Source organism: Acomys russatus, chromosome 7, assembly GCF_903995435.1.
Source record: "Acomys russatus chromosome 7, mAcoRus1.1, whole genome shotgun sequence".
Lineage (NCBI taxonomy): Eukaryota > Metazoa > Chordata > Mammalia > Rodentia > Muridae > Acomys > Acomys russatus.
In genome coordinates this window covers 14,515,741-14,536,763 of record NC_067143.1, presented here as the reverse complement: position 1 = coordinate 14,536,763, position 21,023 = coordinate 14,515,741, and the positions used below count along the sequence as shown (strand labels likewise).

General features: G+C 41.4%; 1 protein-coding gene across 2 annotated transcripts in view; it reads right to left on the bottom strand.

Moving 5' to 3' along the window:
* Oca2 (OCA2 melanosomal transmembrane protein) overlaps positions 1 to 21,023 on the bottom strand; it is a 274,814-nt gene that overhangs the window by 103,184 nt on the left and 150,607 nt on the right. For both annotated transcript variants that reach the window (XM_051148641.1, XM_051148640.1), the window contains one exon: positions 17,008 to 17,101. In XM_051148641.1, coding sequence (XP_051004598.1) covers positions 17,008 to 17,101 — 94 coding nt within the window. The remainder of the gene's footprint in view (positions 1 to 17,007; positions 17,102 to 21,023) is intronic.

Here is a 21,023-nt window from a genome sequence, read left to right as displayed (position 1 = left end):
TTTGACCAATAAGATCTGGAGCCAAAGGCTAGCGTGGAAGCCTGCTGGCTTAAAGAAGAAGGAAAAAAAAAAGCACCCAGCTGATCTTCTTCCTCAGCCAATGTTCCAGAAGGATCATCTCCTTCTCCCTCATCATCTCAAAAGCAGCCTTCTTCAAACTGAGTGTCCCTCCCTTATACTTCTTGTGTGTCTCTCTATCCATCCTCCTGACTTCCTCTTACTGTCTATGGATTTTTTTTCTTAATGATCTTATGTTCACTTCCTGTTGACTGGTTACTTGCTCTACTTCTTGACCTTGGTTGACTTTATGTAATTCTGATAACAATATTCAAGAAGAAAGCTCTTAAATTAAAGATGTGTGCTAGGGCTGACCCACGCCACCACTAGAAACAGGTTTTTCCCAGCAATAATGCCATTTTGGGGTTCACAATGTGATCAAATATCCTGCAATGCCTTCCCTTACCTCTTTAGAATACTCCAAGAGACTCCCAAACAATATAAGCTATTGCTAATCCTTGGTTGTCTCCAAAAATTTGAAGGCAATATCCTATTGCTAAAGATATCATAGACTTTAGACTCAAGACTTGGAGGAATCAAGCTGTCCCTAAATAGAGGCTTCTTTCCTGACGAGTATCTCTCATAGTATCAAAAGATGTGATACATGCTGCTAAGAGGTAAAATCAAGCAAATAGTCCTACCGATCTATAGAAGTTACTAAGCAGGTTAAATTTTTGTCAAGTGAGGGTTATCCTGAAAGAGTACCTCAATTAAGAAAATGATCCCATCATGCAAACTAGTACAGCCACTTTGGAAATCTATCTGGTGCTACCTCAGAAAACTGGAAATAGGACTTCCTCAAGACCCAGCTATTCCACTCCTTGGAATATACCCAGAAGATGCTCCAGCACACAACAAGAAAATTTGCTCAACCATGTTCATAGCAGCCTTATTCATAATAGCCAGATCTTGGAAACAGCCTAAGTGTCCCTCAGTAGAAGAATGGATAAAGAAACTGTGGCACTTTTACACTATGGAATACTACTCAGCTATTAAAAACAAGGAGTTCCCGAAATTTGTGGACAAATGGATTGAACTAGAAATGATCATAATGAGTGAGTTAACCCAGAAGCAGAAAAGACTCAAATAGTATATACTCACTTGTATCTGCATACTAGCCCAAGGGACATGTCCCACGAAAGCCTTCACTTACCAGGAAACTGGGACAGAGGGGAGGACATCCTATTGGGACTCTAGATGAGAGAAGCATGGGAGAATAGCAAAGTAGAAGGATCCAGAGGATCCTAGAAACCTACAAGAAGAACATTATGATAGGCAGATTTGGGCCCAGGAGTCCCGCTCAAACTAAGGCACCAGCCAAGGACAATACAGGCGGTAAACTTTAAACCCCTACCCAGATCTAGCCAATGGTCAGAACATTCTCCACAGTTGAGTGCAGAGTGGGATATGACTTTCTCACATACTCTGGTGCCTCACATTTGACCATGTCCCCTGGAGGGGGAGGCCTGGTGGCACTCAGAGGAAGGACAGCAGGTTACCAAGAAGAGACTTGATGCCCTATGAGCATATACAGGGGGAGGAAACCCCCCTCAGTCACAGTCATAGGGGAGGAGAATAATGGGAAAATGGGAGGGAGGGAAGAATGGGAGGATACAAGGGATGGGATAACCATTGAGATGTAACAAGAATAAATTAATTTTTAAAAATGACAAAAAAAAAAAAGAAAAGAAAATGATCCCATCATATTGGCCTGTAGGCAATTCTATGGGGGCACTTTTTGATTGATGTTTGATAAGGGATGGCCCAGTGTGTGCTATGACAGCCTTGGACATGAGATTATTGGTTGTATAAGAAAGCAGACTGACCCAATCATGGAAAGCAAGCCAATGAGCTGCATTCCCCAATGGACTCCACTTCAGTTCCTGCCTCCAGGTTCCTGCCTTGAGTTTCTACCCTGATTTCTTTCCATGAGGGACCATAAAATGAAAACTAAAATAAACTCTTTCCTCCTCAAGTTGATTTTGGTCATGCTGTTTATCACAGCAATAGAAACTTAAGACACCTATGAATCATAATATCTGACCTCTCAAGATACCACCAAGAGTTAATAATAGCCAATTTCCTAAGGCAATACAATTTCTAACCATTCTAAATTCTTATCCTTATACATATATATGTATATATATACCTTATGCCACAGATTTTAGATATATATATGTATATATGTATGTATATGTATATATATATATATATCTTCATATATAGCTTCTGTTCTGAGCAGAACAGAAGCACAACGGCTCTTTCAAATTCTATGACAATGTGACATTATTAGTGACATAGTTGTCTTTTAACTACTTTATATATATATGAAGCTATACTTTTTATATATATGAAGGTTCTTTTTACAGCACATGGAGGCTGTTCAGAGAGCCATATCTGGTTAAAATGTACAGAATAAGTGACTGTAGGGATGGTCAACCCCAACTAATACATCTAAAAAGGGGAGCAGAAATACTGTAAGAGCTGGAAGACCTCCAGGATACTTGCTGCTAGTCTTGTCTAGACATGACTAGGAAGATGCACCCATGAAGTCTCAGCAATGTGGTTGCCTAAAGAAAAACTGCAGAATGACAACACTTAACATGCTAAGGTTGATAGGGAGATGTCACAAAGTCCCACCCGTATATGAAGAGCTATAGGCAATCAATGATTGGTACAAAAAAAACAGGTTTCTCCAGGACCAAGGCCCCTGATAGAGTTAAGTGATCAGCCCTAAACACACACACACCTGTAAACAAGTGTGTGTGTGTGTGTGTGTGTGTGTGTGTGTGTGTGTGTGTGTGTGTATGTGTGTAAAACAGTAAGAAGAAGAGCTCATGAATTTGAGAGGGAGCTATGGGAAACAAGGGAGAAAACAGAATGGGGAAGAAGAGTGAGAATAATGTTTTTAAAAATTACTTCAGGGAGACCTAGTGGCACTCAGAGGAAGGATAGCAGGTCTCCAAGAAGAGACTTGATACCCTATGAGCATATACAGGGGGAGGAGGTTCCCCTCAGTCACAGTCATAGGGGAGGAGAGTAAGGGGAAAATGGGAAGGAGGGAGGAATGGGAGGATACAAGGGATGGGCTAACAATTGAGACGTAATATGAATAAATTAATAAAATATATTTTTAAAAATTACTTCAAAGAATTATAATAAAATAAAATCATTTCTACCCTTATATCTGGGCAGGCCCATGATGTAGTTACAGAACAAGGCCTAGGAGTCCTCGGCCCTAGAGTCTCCATAGCACTAGATGAGAAATAACACAGCAATAAGCAAGTCCTCCTAACTGATTCAGGCCTCCTGGCTTAAGCAGATCCTGAAGGCCCTGAGCAGAACAGAAGCACAATGGCTCTTTCAAATTCTATGACAATGTGACATTATTAGTGATATACTAATACTATAGTGAATAACTACTACATTCTAGAAAAACTTCTCGCACAGCCATGATAACAGAGTCATAAATGGTCCAACCACAAGCCTTCTCTCAGCTCCGACACCTTGGGATTCAGGCTCTGTTCTCCAGCTTCTACCTATGGAACCCATGGCCCTTCATTTGCTTCTTTTTTCCAAATACTTTTTATTAATTTTTTAATTTTTTATATATACATTTATATTATTACAATATATACAATAAACTACCTACAGCAAGAAGAACCATGACACAATCAGGATATAAATGTCACATTCTTAGTGATTTGGCTATTTGTATTTGGCAGCCTTGAAGAAAACATATTTCTTATCTTGATGCATCTAAAATTCTGAAAGTAAAACAATACCTATCATATCTAGTCATTATCAACTTAAAACATCTATCTAAACCTAAACACATCTTAACCCCTAAACAACTAAGCTTAACTGTAAAACTAAACTATCTTGTCTTCAACCCCATCAGAGGCTTGAGAAGGGATAAAATTGATTACCTGAGTATATCAGGAGCGCAGGTTAGTAGCTTTCCAAATGAGAAGATGACAGAGAAAGTTTTCTACCTGAATAGTCACCCAAATCTCACTATAATGTTGGAGCATCTTCTTCAGCCTTCTGGCCCAGTATATCTGACAGACATATTTACCAGGCTAGAACTATTGAGGACTTGCTTACCCTGTCTTGGCAGAATTTGGCCGTTGACTATGCCTGCATCCAAGCTTGCCCTTTTTTAGGCAGAATTGTGTCTGTGGTAGAAATGAGGACATTTTGCCCAGTGGCCCATTTACAACGTTTGAAGCCATCTCCATAAGGAGATTCTTTGATGCTCATCATCCTCTTTGAGTTAGGCTGGGTGTTGCCAGGAGTTAACCTGTCTCATTGTCAATGAATCTTTAAAATAATAAAAACATTTTAAAATGCCATATTTTGTATATCTCTGAGGTTTTTGAAGACCTTATCAAACTATTTTACCTTATATTTCCATAAATCACATCTATCTGTTGCACCTAAGATGTATATTCTTGTGAGAAAAATAGACTAGTAATATATATGACCATGTCAAGATCAACTAACAATTAACATGTATGACTTATTTATCCTAAATAGCCTGCAATAGCACTTTCAAAGTATTAGAAGTAAACCTTGTATTATAACTGAGTTATATGGGTACAATACCTCGGAGTAGAAATAGATTTTACTTTTATTTTATGTGCATGAGTGTTTTTCCTCATATATATACATATGCAGGAGTGCCTGTGGAAGCCAGAAGATGGTGTTGGAGCCCATCATGGTTTTGACCTGTCAGATAGTTGCTCAGAACAAAACATGGGTGCTCTTGATGGCTCAGCTACCTCACTAGTCCCCACTCTGGGTTTTCACAACTGCCCAGTCAGATAAGATACTTCACTCTCAGGTGCTTCAACAGTAGCTCACCTGTGCTTATCTTTCAACTTAATCTTTTTGTCACCCATGCATCAGTCCTAGGTGATCCCAGTGGTTCTTCCCTAGCCCTGAGGCAGCAGAGTGTAACTTCTGGGAATACACATAAACAGATGAAGGACAGTTCAAACAAATCAAATTCAGGTTTTTTTTCACTCCTTAAAAAGTCTTGATCAAAATGAATAAAGAGTTACTAAAACCTTTTTCTGGGCCACCTCTCCTGTACCCTTCCACGGCTATTCATGATTTTGATGCCTCCTCTGTCTACCCAGGCTGCTTTTGCCTGTTTCTCAAGTAGCCATCCAGAGCTGACCATCTGCCCAGATGTAATCATTCTAAGGATGGCTGACCAGCAGCCATGTTCAATACACACACTTACTCAAGTCACATCGCCTGTAAGCTGAAGTCTTAGCACAAGCCAACAGGGGAGGCTTCTTGTGTTGCCGTTAAGAACAGGGTTATGAGGGGCGGGTTACTTTGTCTAAATGAAAGCTAAAAATACCTGTTGCTCTGGACCAGCAAAGTGACACAGTAGGTAAAAGTCCTACAAATCTGATGAACTGAGACCTCCAGTGCGCTATGGCACACACGCACACACACACACACACACACACACACACACACACTTATGATGGTGATAGTGATGGTGACGGTGACAATGACAATGATAATGGCAATGATGATGCTAATGATGTTAAATGAAATTTAAAAACAAAAAGTATCAATTGGTCCAAGGAAACAGATTTTTTTTTTTCTCTCTTTTTCCAGTCAGGGGAAAGAGCTACATGGAAAATGGCCTTCCTCTCTCTCCCTCTCTTTTCTTTCTTTCTTTTTTTTTTTTTTTAAGGCAAAATATGTAGATGAGACCAGTTTTAAATTCACATTCAAAAACCATGGGGCTTGTATGTATGATTTCATCCCTCGGGACGAAGGAAGGACTCTGATTCTAGTGCGTGAGGCTGAGCATCGCAGTGCAATGCTTGGCCTTTAGAAAAGGACTCAGTGATACATTAGCATCCCTGTGACCTTTGAAAATATAGACATGTCTAGCCAGAGGTCCCTGAAGCCATGGCGAGGCAGTCCTTGTAAATGTGCAAAGAAGTTTAGTCTGACAGTGCTGGTCATTGGTCACAAGAAATAAAGCCAGGTCACCTTTAAATCTGCTTCAGGAATGGGTTTTCTTTTCTTTTCTTTTTTACAGCATTGCATGTTTATTTATTTTTTAATTAATTTATTCATATTACATTTCAAATGTTATCCCATCACTTGTATCCTCCCATTCCTCCCTCCCTCCCACTTTCACCCTATTCCCCTTCCCTAAGTCTACGACCAGGGGCATCTCCTCTCCCACTTTGTGGTCATTAGGCTGTCAAGTCTCATCTTGGTAGCCTGCTTATTCTTTCTTTGAGTGCCACCAGGGCTCCCCACCAAGGGAATGTCATCAAATATGGGGCACTAGCGTTCATGTTAAAGTTAGTTCCTGCTCTCCACATAACTGTGGAGAATATCCTGTCCATTGGCTAGGTCTGAGTAGGGGTTCGATGTTTACTACTTCTAATGTCCTTGGTTAGTGCAATAGTTTGAACAGACCCCCCTGGGTCCTGATCCACCCATCACGATGTTCTTCTTGTAGGTTCCTAAGATCCTCTGGATACTTCCATTTCCCCATCTCCTATATTTCTCTTACCAAGAATCCCAGTGTGATATCCTCACATCTATCCCAATCTCCTGATAAGGAATGGGGTTTTCTAAACAGTTTATTCTCTGGATACATTTAAGCAAAAAGTGAAAATATATCCAGAGGATAAACTATTTGGGAATGGGGTTTTCTAAACCATTTATTCTCTGGATTCATTTTCACTTTTTGCTTCATTTTTCCAGCCTCATAAAAATTAGTTATGCTTCAATAAGTTTCAAAAGAAAGCAAAACGTAGAGACAATCCTTACAGAAATTTGATTCCATAAAGTTAATTCAATACGTCTCCACATTTAAAGAGATGGCCAAAAGTCTACTTATCAGTTGATAAAATGGCTGTTTATAGATGTGTGTGTGTGTGTGTGCTGAGTGAGTAGGAGTAAATGGGGTAGTCTATTTCCCTGGGTGAAAATACACAGGAGACTACATTTCTACCCAGTCAAAGAATACAATATCAAACTAATCTCTAGTGATAAAGTAATTCTCTTCTGTTAAAAAAAAAAAAAAAAGGAGGAGAGTTATCCTTTCAAGGAAGGAAGTAAAGCAAAGGTGCTCTTGGCGGTGTGTGTGTGTATGTGTGTGTGTAGGGGGGTACATGGGCATGGCAGAATAGATGTGTAAAACAGAACTAATGATATTCCTGTCCTCAAAAGGAGGGTGGAGCTTTAGAAGGCACCATGAAAGCAGCCACAGTAAACTCATGCATCAACATGAAAGATTTACCACATAGATCTCATGCCCCTCGGTACAACCAATGAGTGGAGGGGCCGTGAGCAAACCTCAGTTCTTATCAGGCTCATCTCTACCCTCATGGACCTGTGCAAACAACCAACAGAGCCCAACAGGAAAAAAAAAAGTAATAAAGTTTCTAAAGTTGAGGCAAGAACAGCCAGAACTTGAAAGGCCAACCTGAATGTAGAACTACTGCAAATGACACAGGGTGCAGAGAGAAAAGCCATTCACAGGGCTCCCAGTGTCAGGCTTGGCAGCATCCTTGCTGGGGGAAGAGACAGAAAACAGCAAGAGGGTCTCATGCATTCAGGACTGAGAGAAGAAGAGGAAGGCAATGAGAGAAGAAAATGGAGAATGCTGAAAGACAAAGAAACAAAACATTAGTGGATTAGATAACTCCCAAAGCTATAAAGAAATAAAACTCAGAACACAGAAGCTACAGTATGCAACCAAGGGTAAAGACTTCTATCAAACTAGGAGTGGAGGGATGACCCCAGCTGGCAGTCTGCTCATGAAGCACGAGAATCCAAACTCAAAGAGACTGTAAAAAACAAAAAACAACAACAAAACAACAACAACAACAAAAAAAAAAACCTCCAAGCACAAAGCCCCACACAGATGTTTTCAAAAAGCTAAATGTAAACTAGTAAAAAATACTGGACTGAAACACTGTGCAGGAATGGCATACCCTCAAACATCATACCGGGATTTGAAAAAGTAACTTGAATCAGACCCTAAACATAAAGAACGGAAGCAGACAACAATACAAAGGGAGAATTCAAAGTAGAGATTTAATTATGCTAGAAATGAAGATTAGATTCTAAGATGCCACAGAATGAATAAAGCCAAGTGAAGATGGAATAAATGACACTGAAGTAACAGGGAGAACATTCTCATATTTTTATGAAAACTAAGTTAGACGGGAAACAGTAAGACTCCACATAAAAAGAGCCAGAAAGCAAGGGATATAACAAATAGTTAAAGCTGTGGTCCTAGGGAACTATGAGAAACTAAAAGGAGACAAAGTTCTACGTGTTATAAATTTAGCCCATGAGACACCAGAGGACATTCTAATAAAATTGAGACTTCAAATATAGGGTTTTAAATTCCTCAGGCCTGCAGCAAAATGAACAAGCAACTTACAGTTATCACAGAACGCATTTCCCAGCAGACCTCCCAGAAATGTGCATTGGTTAATGTTCATTGTCAAATGGATAGAATCTAGAATCAGCTGGGAACAGGCCTCTGGGCACATCTGTGAGGGTAAGGAAGCATCCTGAAGGTAGATTCTAGGTAAAGGCTGGATGGCCTCTGGGCACGTCTGTGGTGAATTATCTTGATCAGGTTAATTGAGATGGGAAGTCCATCTCCATGTGGAGAGAATCATTTCCAGAGCTAGGATCTGGTACTATTCAAAAAGAAGAGAGAAGATAGGATGACTATATTACACACACACACACACACACACACACACACACACACACACACACACATATACACACAAACACACACACACAGTGCTCAAGGAAAATCATGGAAGGAGGGGTGTGTGGAAACCATATAAGAACATAAGACAGAAAGACAGGAAACAAAAAGACATCTGTACATGAGATGGCCATTGCACTTCATGAAGTCACTGCAGCTGGGTTATCTACAGAAGACCTGTGTGTGATGGGGCCTATCACCATTTCTTCATAAATGGGTAGGCCCATAAGAACCCATCCTCCTTGTGTGGCTATTGGCAGTTACAATCTATTAAAGAAGGGATGTCATTTTAATTGGTGATAGCATTATTGATAAATTAAGCTCCATTAAATACCTCCCACCCAAGCCTGGTCAAGATATTCCAATTATATTCAGTGAGTCACACACACAAAAAAATAATACATGAAAGTAGTAGAGGGGCATGTTGGAAAGAAAGGTTTTAGTAGGAGAGGGGAAGGAAGAGAAAAGAGAATAAAGGTGGAAAAAAACAAGTGTTGATTATAGAAATGTATGAATCTGTTACACAAAAAAAAAGGACAAGATGAAAGGAAGTGAGCAGTGTTCATCCCTGTCTGCTCCTAAGGACCACACAATGTCTAGCTGCCTCAAGCTGACAGGGGTTTTCCCCTCATGATAGACCGTGTCCTTGAACTATGAACCCAAGTAAATCCTTTTTGCCTTAAGATGTTTCTGGGAGGAAATTTTATCATAGCAATAGGAAAAGGAACGAGTGCACATGAAAAAAGAAGTGATAAAGCATTGTCTTCAGAGACACAGAACAGAAGTCAACCTGTAATGTGGTAAGAGTATCCAAAGCCAGCTTTAAATCAACACAACCTCAAAGAATATTCTGTGTAGGAACTGTTCAATATTAACCATATCATTGGGCTAAAGAGATGGCTTACAAGTTAAAAGCACTGGCTGCTCACCCCGAAGACCTGGGTTCAACTCCTAGCACCCATACAAGGTTTATAACCATCTGTAGTTCCAGTTCTAATGTATCTAATGCCCTCTTCAGGTCTCCATGGGTATCAGGCACTCACATGGTACATAAACATACTTACAGGTAATATATATATATATATATATATGAAATAATGTTACTTTAAAAAATATTTAGTTGGCAATGGTGGTACACGTCTTTAATCCCAGCACCGAAGAATCAGAGACAGTGGTATCTCTGAGTTTGAGGACATCCTGGTCTATAAAGTGACAGCCAGGACAGCTAAGGCTACAGAGAGAAAATTCTGTCTCAAAAAACTGAAAATAAAAAAATAAATTTTAATCTCATCCATGAAGATACTAGGCAGCCCTAAGGAAAAAGAGCCAGTAATGAACATACAGTAGAATTAACTGTAGACCTTAGATAAACAAATAGGAACAATCAAGGGAAAGTAACAAGAACATGTTCTCTGTCTAGAAAGCAGAAATTAATCAAGTAGCACATAGATGGAGAAAGACCTAAAAAGAAAATAAACTGACCAATGGTCACATAGGTGATAAATAAAAGACAGAGGTCATCTAAAAATCCCTTTGCAAAATTTAAAATATGAAAGAAAATGAAAAAATAGTTGTCTTAGTTTGGGTTTTATTGCTGTGAAGGGACACCATGATCATGGCAACTCTTATAAAGGAAAACATATCATTGGGACTGGCTTACAGCTTCAAAAGTTTAGTCCACTATCATCATGGTAGGGAGCACGGTGGCATGCAGGCCGACATGGTGATGGAGAAGGAGCTGAGAGTTCTACATCTTGATCTGTAAGCAGCAGGAGGAGACTGCCACACTAGGCCTAGCATGAGCATATATGAGAGCTCAAAGACCACCTCAACAGTGGCACATTTCCTCTAACACCGCCACACCTGCTGCAAGGAGCCCACATTTCCCAATAGTGCTAATCCCTGGGGGCCAAACATTCAGACACATGAGTCTAGGGGGCCAAACTTAATCAAAACACCACAGTAGCCAAGAGCTGGAGGTGGCTCAGTGGTTAAGATCATTTGTTGCTCTTGCAGAGGACCTGGGTTTGGTGCTCAGTATTCACACAGTGGTTTGCAACCATCCATAACTCTAGTTCCCGAGAATATAACGTCTCTTCTGACTTCCTTGGATACCCATCCATAACTCTAGTTCCCAAGAATATAACGTCTCTTCTGACTTCCTTGGATACCAAGCACACAAGCTGTGATAGCTGTTCTTGGTTGTCAACTTGACTGTATCTGGAATGAATTATAATCCTGAATTGGAGGGCACACCTGTGATATCTTTTTGGCCTGGTTTGAAGTGAGTGAATCCACTCTAGTCCAGCCCTTTGAGGTAAGGAGACACACACCTTTGATCCAGATCTTGAGGCAGGAAGACATACTCTTAATATGGGCTACGTTTTCTGCTGGAAGTCTATATAACACCATAGGCGAGGGGAATAGGGTGAAAGCGGGAGGAAGGGAGGAACAGGAGGATACAAGAGATGGAATAACAATTGAGCTGTAATAAGAACATAGAAGACAGAAGCTTTTGTTTGTTGCTTGCTTGCCCTTGCCTTACTAGCACATTTATTCCTCCTCTGGTTTTGGAGGCCACTTCTTAGAGATCCCAATATATACAGAGGACCAGCTGAGACTCCAACCTTGTGAGACTGAGAAACTACTAGATTCTTGGATTTTTTTGTTGACAGTTAGCCATTTTTGGATTAGCTGGACTATAGTCTGTAAGTCATTCCAATACACACACACACACACACACACACACACACACACAAGTATATATCGTGTATGTATATATGTATATCTGTGTGTATAGAGATAGATAGATGATTGATTAGATAGATAGATAGATAGATAGATAGATAGATAGATAGATAGATAGATAGATTATAGATTCATTTCATAAGTTCTGTAACCCTCGAGAATCCTGACTAATACATAATTGATACAAAAAACACATATACAACAAAAATCTTAATATACATTAAAGAAAGAGAGGGGAAATTGGAGCTTGTAATCAGAACTTCTTCCTTTATGTAAGCAAACTGGATATTAAAGATTTAAAAATGAAGTGGAAGACTTGAAAGCATTTCACTTAAAGATGTGCCCAACTGAGTTTGTGGGTTTCCTCCCCATTTTGTAATATTGGGATTTAAACCTAGGGTTTCACATATGCTAGAGAGTTCTACTTCTGAGCCATACCCTGTTTTTAGCTTATTGTTTTGAAACAGAATCTCACCAAGTTGCTAAGCATTGGTTGCTCTGGACCATGAGGGCATTTCATTTACATCCAAGAGATCAAATGTGATTCATAAAGTGCTAATGAGTTTGTGAGGATAGACCGCCAGGATAGCCCCACTCTTAAGTTCAACAGGCTCCTGTAGGTCATCCCAGCTTTCCGCTGCGATTACACATGCACCTACCACCCACTGGTGCTGAACTACAGGCACTCCACATGTCCTGAGGGGCATAGGTTTGTCCTGCCTTCCTGAGAGATAAAGCCAGTGCCTCAAAATCTCCATGAAGTTTACGTGTTCACTGAAAGTAGAAAGGAAGTAGAGGGGCTAGGGAGTCCTGTGCGTGGATGACCAAAGAGGAACATGTAGGTGACTGTCCTCAAGCCTAAATGTCCAGCCTAAATAAGGGAGAGCTGGCCTCTCAGGTCTCGGTCTCTGTCTACTGCCACTTCCACTCCTTTCTTGGCTGTATTCTGGGCCTGTATTCTTGATGATGATGAGGAGGAGGAGGAGGAGGAGGAGGAGGAGATAAGAAGCTAGTAGCATGAAGCAAACCATCCTGATGAGACCAACGCAATGATTATTATTAAAAAACAATTCTTCATTTTAGGATCACTCTTTTCATTATCATCAGTGGCAGATGTGAGTCTGAACAGAAATAAACTGGTAAAGCACTACATTTTGTACCTGTTTCCCTAGCAACAGGATCATCAATGTGCCCAGAGTCCAGTGGGACGATGTTCAGTTAGCACCTCTGCTGGCTTGAACACCAGCTCACTGTCGTTTTCCCACATCTCAGGCTCCCAGGAATGTCATTCAAGTTGATGTCTCAGTAAAATTTACAATACTACTACTTTCTCCTGAGTTGGAAAAATGACTAATAAAATAAATCTCAAAAAGTTGTCATTCTTTTTTTATATGGTGACAACTCACTACTTTTGACTGTGTCTCTGACATTTTCTGTGGCGGAAACTTAATCTCTGAATTCATACATTAAGTGTTTAGAGGTGATATCATTGGAAGGTGACTGAGTCATATGGAGTCCATTCTCATAAATGGAGTGATCTCATGAATTAATAAATTAATGGACTCTTGAGGGAATGTTTTGTTATAAAAAATAAATGCTGTCTGGCACACTTGCTCTGTCTCATCCTGTGATGCCCTTTTCTGTGTTATTATGTAGCAAGCAGCCCTTGCACCAGATGTCAAGCAGATTCAAGGGCCAATGACTTAGATGTGCAGCCTCCAGAATCCTGAGCAAAACAAATCCTTATTCTTTTCAAATTACCCAGTCTTAAGTATATGTTATATTGTGATATAGCAATTTTAAAAAAAGGGCTGTGGTGGTTGGTTTTGATTGCTAGAATGACCTCAGAAATATACCTCTAGGTTTGTCTGTAATCACATTCCCAGAGAGGATAAACTGAGGAGGGAAATTTAACCTCAAAATGGGCAAATTCCAGGAAATATATAAGGTCGGGAGGAAGGTAGTTCACATGCACTACTTTCACATATTTCTGTCTATCCCTGATGCTGTGAACCTCTGCTGACACCAGACTCTCATCTTCTCAGTATTCTAAGGTAGACTAACCACTAATGGCTCTCCAGGGAACTTGCAGGCTTTCCGCATTGGCTTGGGATGCTGAATAAATTATTCAGCGTCATGAGCTGTGTAGCTAGTGCATGCTTCGCCTCTCCAATGTGCAGGTGGACATTGTTGACTAGCTGCTGCCTAGTGTGTAAGCTAATCTAATCAATTCTATATATGGTTTGTTGTTTGCGGGGGCAGGGGACGGACTTGTTTGTGGGAGAATGTGCAAGAGTTTGGAGCTGTGCCTTCGAGATGTTCCAGAATGCTCCAAGCAGAGTTTAATGGATAATTCTGTTGGGAGTGTAGAAGAATGCTGATAGCAATACAGATACTAATAACAGTGCTCATGAGATTTCAGGGGGAAGAGGACTCTGCTGAAAATCGCACTGCAGGTCCCTTGTGTTATACTGTAGCCGACTGTATTTTCCCCGCTCGCTAAAATTTTAATGAAGCTGAATTTCAAAGTAATGGACTAATTTGTTTGCTAGAAGAAATTTCAAGACAGAGTAACCTTGGGGCTGTGGAATGGTTGCTTCTCACTGATCTTAGCCAGGTTTACAGTCAAAGTAAAAGTAGAACAAACAAACAAACAAATACGGAAAATGTGCAGTTTGGTAATGAAAGGGCTTAAGTAAAGGTTAAAGTTTCAAACAAGGTAGGTTGTGACAAGACATCTGTGTTATAGTCAGAAAATTAGCACCTTTAAAGGGCAACCCAAGCTCTGCACTAAGACAACAGATGAGCCGTCCTGAGGACAGGACTTGTCAAAGGCCACAGCTGTGACAACACAAACTCATTGGAAAGGGGCCTGCCTGAGCTGAGAATGCTACTGAAAGGGCTCACTGCCCACAGACAACTGCCCAGAAGAATTTTGGTCCAGGTTCAGCTTCCCCTGCGCTCATGACCACAGCAGCTCTAACAGAAGGGGGTTCGGGGTGGCGATGGTGTCGCTAGTGACAACAGAACTTGAAGTCATCACCCACACCATGCAGACTTTTTAGGCATTCAAGAGGAAAGAATACAGAGCAGGGCGTGAAAGCTCTCATCCAAGGTTGCAAAAGGCCATGAGCTAAGGGGATGTATCGGAGGGCTGGTTCCTCTGAAAACAGACCCTATAAACTTGAAACTTAAGTTTCAACCATGACTCCAGGAGATCGAGGATTCCAGAAATGTGTGGCCTTCACAGAGGAAAACTGATAATTAAAAAAAAAAAAAAAAAAAAAAAACTATTATTTTCCTGACCCAAGAGATAAGCCACAGGAGTAGAGTGGAGGGGCCAAGCTAATCAAGGCAGGTGGAGTAGGAATTATGCCATCCAGAGTTCTAGCTGCTAGACCTAGGGCTGTTCTTATGATGGGTTTAGTCTTGTTTTGGTCCATTCTTTCCTTGCTACCAATACGGTACTTCCTTTTGGAATGAGGTAATTTATTCTATACCATTATATATCAGATATATATGTCTTGTTTTGGGTTTTACACAGACTCTTGGCTAAAAGTTTCTTTTTAATCCCAAAAGAAACCTTAGAATTTAGAAATGTTGGAACTTAAGTATCATGGAAAATTTTGAAGTTGGACTGCCTGTGTTTTTCACGATGAGATGGCCCTGAATATAGTCACACCCCAGCAAACTTGCTGTTTCTTGCTCCAACAAACTTATACTCTGCCGATATACGTGGTTCCTAGAAGGAAGAATGATATTGTCTCCACTGAGGTGAACACTGCAGCTTCCCTGTGGTTACTTTAATTCTTCATATCCTTGAGTCAACAAGATAAAGTAGGTGTTACAGTAATAGCGGGTGTGATTGATTCAGATGACCTCTGGGGAATTGGATGATTGATTCAGATGACCTGCGGGGGATTGGACTTCTATCACACAACAGAAGTAAGATTATGTAGGGAATACAAGCAATTCATAGGGCATTCCTTAGTATCCATATGACCTGTAGTTAAGTGCAATGGAAAGCAGCCCAGTCCGAACAGGATGATTAAGGAACATAAAGCCTCTTTTGTAAGAGGGCTTTTGTAGGGATGGACCTCAGTGGTTAAGAGTACTTGTTCTTGCAGAGAACCCAGATTCAGTACCCAAAACCCACAAGTCCAGTTCCAGGAGATCCGACGCCCTATGCTGACCTCCTTACGTACTGGGCACAGAGATAGGGACATCAAAGGCATTCATCTCATGGGTTGAGCAGCTCCCAGGTTCTGAGGCTCTCCACTATGCAGCTAACCATTGTTTGACCGCTCAGTGCCTAGTCTGTCAATTAATCTGGTCCTACAGAGAGCTTTGCATGTTACATAGACAAGACAGCTTTCTTAGTCCTCAAATAGGTGTAACAGCCATTTTGTCCAAGCTCAGACCTGGGCAAGCAGCGCCTTGTAGAGGAACAAGTTTCTGGGTTAGGGATGACTGTCTCCAAGTGCCAGAGTCTCTCTGCCACTTAGGCAGGCTTAGGTTAGACTCCTTCACATAAGGAGAGGCAGAAGCCCTGTACTGTGCATGTACCAAGTTGCAGATTCATGACTCCACATCAAATAAAGCTCATTTTGCCAGAAACCATTTCACACACACGAGCCCCTGGCTTCCATTCCCCTCCCTTCCACATATGCTTGAAAAGTATATGTGGACCAAGTAAACATATGCACACAGGCAGCCAAGACCTCAGAATGAACCTAGCATCTCTGGAACAGATTTCCATTCGTATATATCAGCTGTGCTCCCAACAGCACCAGACCCATCCCTGAGGTACTCCTGTGAGGTGCTCATACATGAACTACTGACTTTCAGGCTGCCCTAGGCATAATTAGCTTGGTCCTAGTTTTCAGTATTATTCCTGAGTACTTGCTAGCATATTTTTTAATGTGCTCACCACCTTAAGTTCCCAGTAAGATTTTTTTCTTTTTTCCTTTTTATTTTTCTTTCTGATTTTTCGAGACAGGGTTTCTCTGTGTAGCTTTGGCTGCCCTGGAACTCATGGTGTAGACCAGACTGGCCCCGAACTCAAAGATCCTCCTGCCTCTGCCTCCCAAGTACTGGGATTAAAGGCAGGTGCCTCCACCACCTGGTTCACATTAAGATTTTCAAAACACAAAAAACTTGCAGTGTCCAGCAAGATTACAAACATTTCTTAGTCACTGACTCAACCCAGATCATTCGGAATATGATGAAGCTGATCTGAGCAACCAACGTGCCTTGATCAGAGCTCATATCACCTACACCAAAGTCTCTCATCACTAAATCATGAATATGGAAGTGTTTGGCAGCATGCATTGGTACTATTTTAAAAATTAAATAACTTTAAGAACCTGAAACTTAAAGATAGATTTTAAATGATTCCTTTTTAATATTTAAAGTACCTGAAAAATTCCATGAAAGAGAATCCATACCCGTGCTGCTCGGCAATTCCTGCACAAACGACATTTGCAGAAGCACCAATCAGTGTCCCATTACCTAGAATCAGAAATTGAAAAATGTAATACCACCCCAGATTATCTAGGAAGTTGGTTTCTGCTCCTTTCTTCTGTTCAGAGGCTATGATGTGATGATTACAGTCATCATCAAAGTCAATGCTTTGCAAATGTCTGGAAATAAAACATAGTGCCAACCAGAAAATGAGTCTGTAAATAGCATGATTCCTTCACAGATAGGCTTATCACTGCTCTATATAATGCTAAGAAGGATTGAGAAGGTGCCTGTTGGAATCAAGTAAAATGTATACTTTAGAAACGAATACAAGCAAAGCTAACAACCACGGGTTGGCAACGTGTGTCCTTTTTAAACAGTGTAACAAAACCTCAGACATGAAGCATGGGACCCTAGGCTCAGACATCTCCTAGGAAATTCTTTCAGGAGATGAAAAGGGTTGGAAACACCAAGCGAAAAATTGCCATAACCTGGTTTTGTTCACTGATGGCCATTTTCTTCACTTAAATGTTTTCTTGAATAAGCTTTCATTATGCACACTTTTTCATAAAAAGACATGCTGTGCAAAAAGAAACATAAGCCAGTCCTCAGTCTGGGTGAAGAACAAAACCAAGGCTATCCAATCAGATTATTCTTTCCTGCCCCTCACATAGTTGTTAGTTCATGAAAGACTTACACAGCCAAGCCCATGAGCCTCTTCTTTCTCCCTAATTGAAGCCATCAGTATTCAAGTGCACAACCCAGGTTCCACCAACTTAGTTTAGATCTGACATCAGTGCATAAACAGTAAAGAAAAAGATTCCTTCCCTCCCCCCCCCCACCCCCGAGGCTTAGTGACTGGATAACCCTACTCTGGGGCTGCTACAGTGTATGCTCAGGGAAAAACTGATGCTTCTGAGACTGGAAACAAAAACAGTGAGATGGAAATTTTCCAGTGTCCTCCTGAAGAAACAATGTCAGGGAGACTGAAAAGCTTGTCATGGTACCAGGCATGAAAGGTCACACGCTCTGAACATGAATTCGGCCTTCCACTCTAGAGCAGGGGTTCTCAACCTGTGGCCAAGAGCCCTTTGGGGGTCATTTGACCCTTTCACAGGCGTCACCTCAGACCATCAGAAAACACAGGTGTTTACATTAAGATACATAACAATAGCAAAATTATAGTTATGAAAGAGTAGCAATGAAAATAATTTTATGGTTGGCGCGGGTGGGGGAGGGTCACCACAACAATAAGAAACTATATTAAAGAGTCACAGCATTAGGAAGGTTGAAAAGCACTGGGCTAAAGCAACATCAAAGAGGAGTTTAAGGGTGTCTAGGGTTCTCTGCGGATAGACACAGAGCATCTGAAGGGCTTTGAACAGGAAGCAAAGTACAAGTTATGGTTTTGCTGGCCCAGACCACCTCTCGTGGGTGTTATTCTCAGACGTATCCATTCTATCACCTGTCTGTCTGTCTGGTCCTGTTCTGGATCTCGAGACCTGACAAATGAGATTTTTCATCCTTGCCAAATGTGATAATTAGTCTTCATTGTCAACCTTACAGTACCAAAAATTCACCTGGGTGATAGGCATCTGGATGTATGTGGGAGATTATATTGATTGTTAATTAGGGAAGGAAGCCCCCCTCCTCCCAGTGTGAGTATCACCATTCCTTGCCTGGGATCTTGGGCTGTGTAAGGAGAAAGGAGAGCTGAGCTGCGGCATTCATGGTTCTCCACTTCCTGACTGCCAACAGAAGCTGACCAGATGCTGTGTCTTAGGGTTTCTATTGCTGTGAGGGAAGGCCATGGCCAAAAGCAGGTTGGGGAGGAAAGGGTTTGTTTGGTTTACACTCTAAATTTGAAGTAAGTCAGGGCAGAAATCTGGGAGACAGGAGGTGAGGCAGGAGGCCATGGATGGGTGCTGCTTACTGGCTTGCTCCCCATGGCTTGCTCAGCCTGCTTTCTACAGAACCCAAGACCACCATCCCAGGGATGGCACCACCCACAAAGGGCTGGGCCCTCCCCTTCAATCACTAATTAAGAAAAGTCCTAAAGGCCTGCCTTCAGCTCTATCTTATAGAGGCATTTTCTCAAGTGAGGTTCCCTGCTCACTGATGACGTTAGCCCATGTCAAATTGAATAAAACTAGCCAGCACACACCACACATTCCTGTTACCTTGCTTCCCTGCCATGGTTGTCTGTACTGTGAAGGAGAATAAACCTCTCTTCTATTAAGTGGCCTCTGTCAGGGTTTTTTATCACAACAACAGAAAAAGAAACCAAGATAGTCAGATGAGTAAAATGTGTTTTAGTTTCAAACTATCTAGTCCACATTCCCCAGTTCACATGTCAAATTACATTTGCAGAGTCGATTGGAAGCTTCTACTTAAAGTGTTCTTCAAAATGCTAAACCTGGGGTTAACAAACTTACTATTTCCTTTTGGAGTTTCAGTTTGACGTGATGAAAAGAGATTGCAGATGGGTGTGAATTATACCACGAATAAGGTACGCTGTGAATGTATCCAGGGATATCAAATGGCATGCCTCAATGTTGTTAGAAAGGTAAATTTTGTGTTAGGTAAATTGTATCACAATCCTGAGTCAGTGAGAGATGGGGCCCTGCAGAATTTGTATACAGTTAACAGCTAGCACAAGTAATGGTTAGTGTGCCATGAATAAGCACTTTCCAAGACCAGAGCTACTGTTTAAAGGTTCTCAGTGCCAATAAAATTTTATTGCTCAGTAATGCTGCATACCTGCCTCCCAAATGTGCTCAGTCTCTAGCCTACATTATCTTATTGGTCTAAATTTAGTCTGTGTTAGTGTCTATCCTAGAGGCCCCACCCCCACTCTTCCAAGTTTACTAGCCCAGGAGGCCTCTTGCCCTTTAAGATCCTGCTCAAAACCCCCTTCCTTTATATACCTTCTCTGGCCACTCTCTTCCTCCACTGCAGTCTCTCTATGGCATTTTCTAGGCTCTCAGGGCCTCCCACTGTGGGAGATTGTACCCACTGTTATAATCTTAGGTTGAGTGACTGGCTCCCTGCCCTAGAGCACAATGCCAGGCTATTATAGCAAGTAGTTGATACATTTCAAATTTTAAAAATCCTATTTAAGGAATACATTTGCAAATGTCTTTGGATCTTGATTCCATTGGTGGTGTTAAATGTACCTATGAAAGAAACTCTATTGTTTTCTGGTGCTGTTTCTCAGATGCAACAAATTTTATAAGAGTTTTTATAAGAATGCCAGCCTCAGTCACAGCATTAAATGAGTCAGCTGTCTCCTGGAGTCACAGATGCATCACAGGATGATGTTAATCCCCCACACACACACAAGTGAGCAGATAAATGAACCAGCCAGTTATCGATTCAGTGGTGAGATAAGTCAAGGAACACAGAACGCTAGATTATCTGGAGGCACTAAGAGTGTTAACTGGATCCGGTGTGTTTAAATAAGACTCTCCACAATCCACCTGTGTTCCCACAGGTGATTAAGCTGTCTAAATATAAGAAGGGCTCCAGCTTGACTCCCCTCTAGACAGCTACCTCCAAAACCCTCATGTAGTAACCAGGGGTCAATTTCGTCTGCCAATCTCTAACTCCCATTGCTGTTTCTTTAGACTTCAGCCCAGCACCTGTGTCTGACCGTTTGTCTTCCCTCTTCCTTTTAGGTAGAGTCCCTGCTCACCCATGCATTGCTTCTGGGCAGGAGAACGAGACAGTGTGTCCACTACAGTCTTCTGATTTGGATAGCGAGGTGCATATAGGTAGAGAGTGGGATCGTGTTAGCTTTGAACCCTCACTAGTGATTGTCATCCGATCACGGGCTCTGCAGAATGAGAAGTGGTAGTGAGCAAGTGAAATTGTGAGTGACTGTGTTGTTGATATGGGCACCATCACCTCAGCCCACACTGGGGTGGTAAAGCCTTCCGAGCGTGGGGCTCAGAGGGATGGCAAAGCCTTT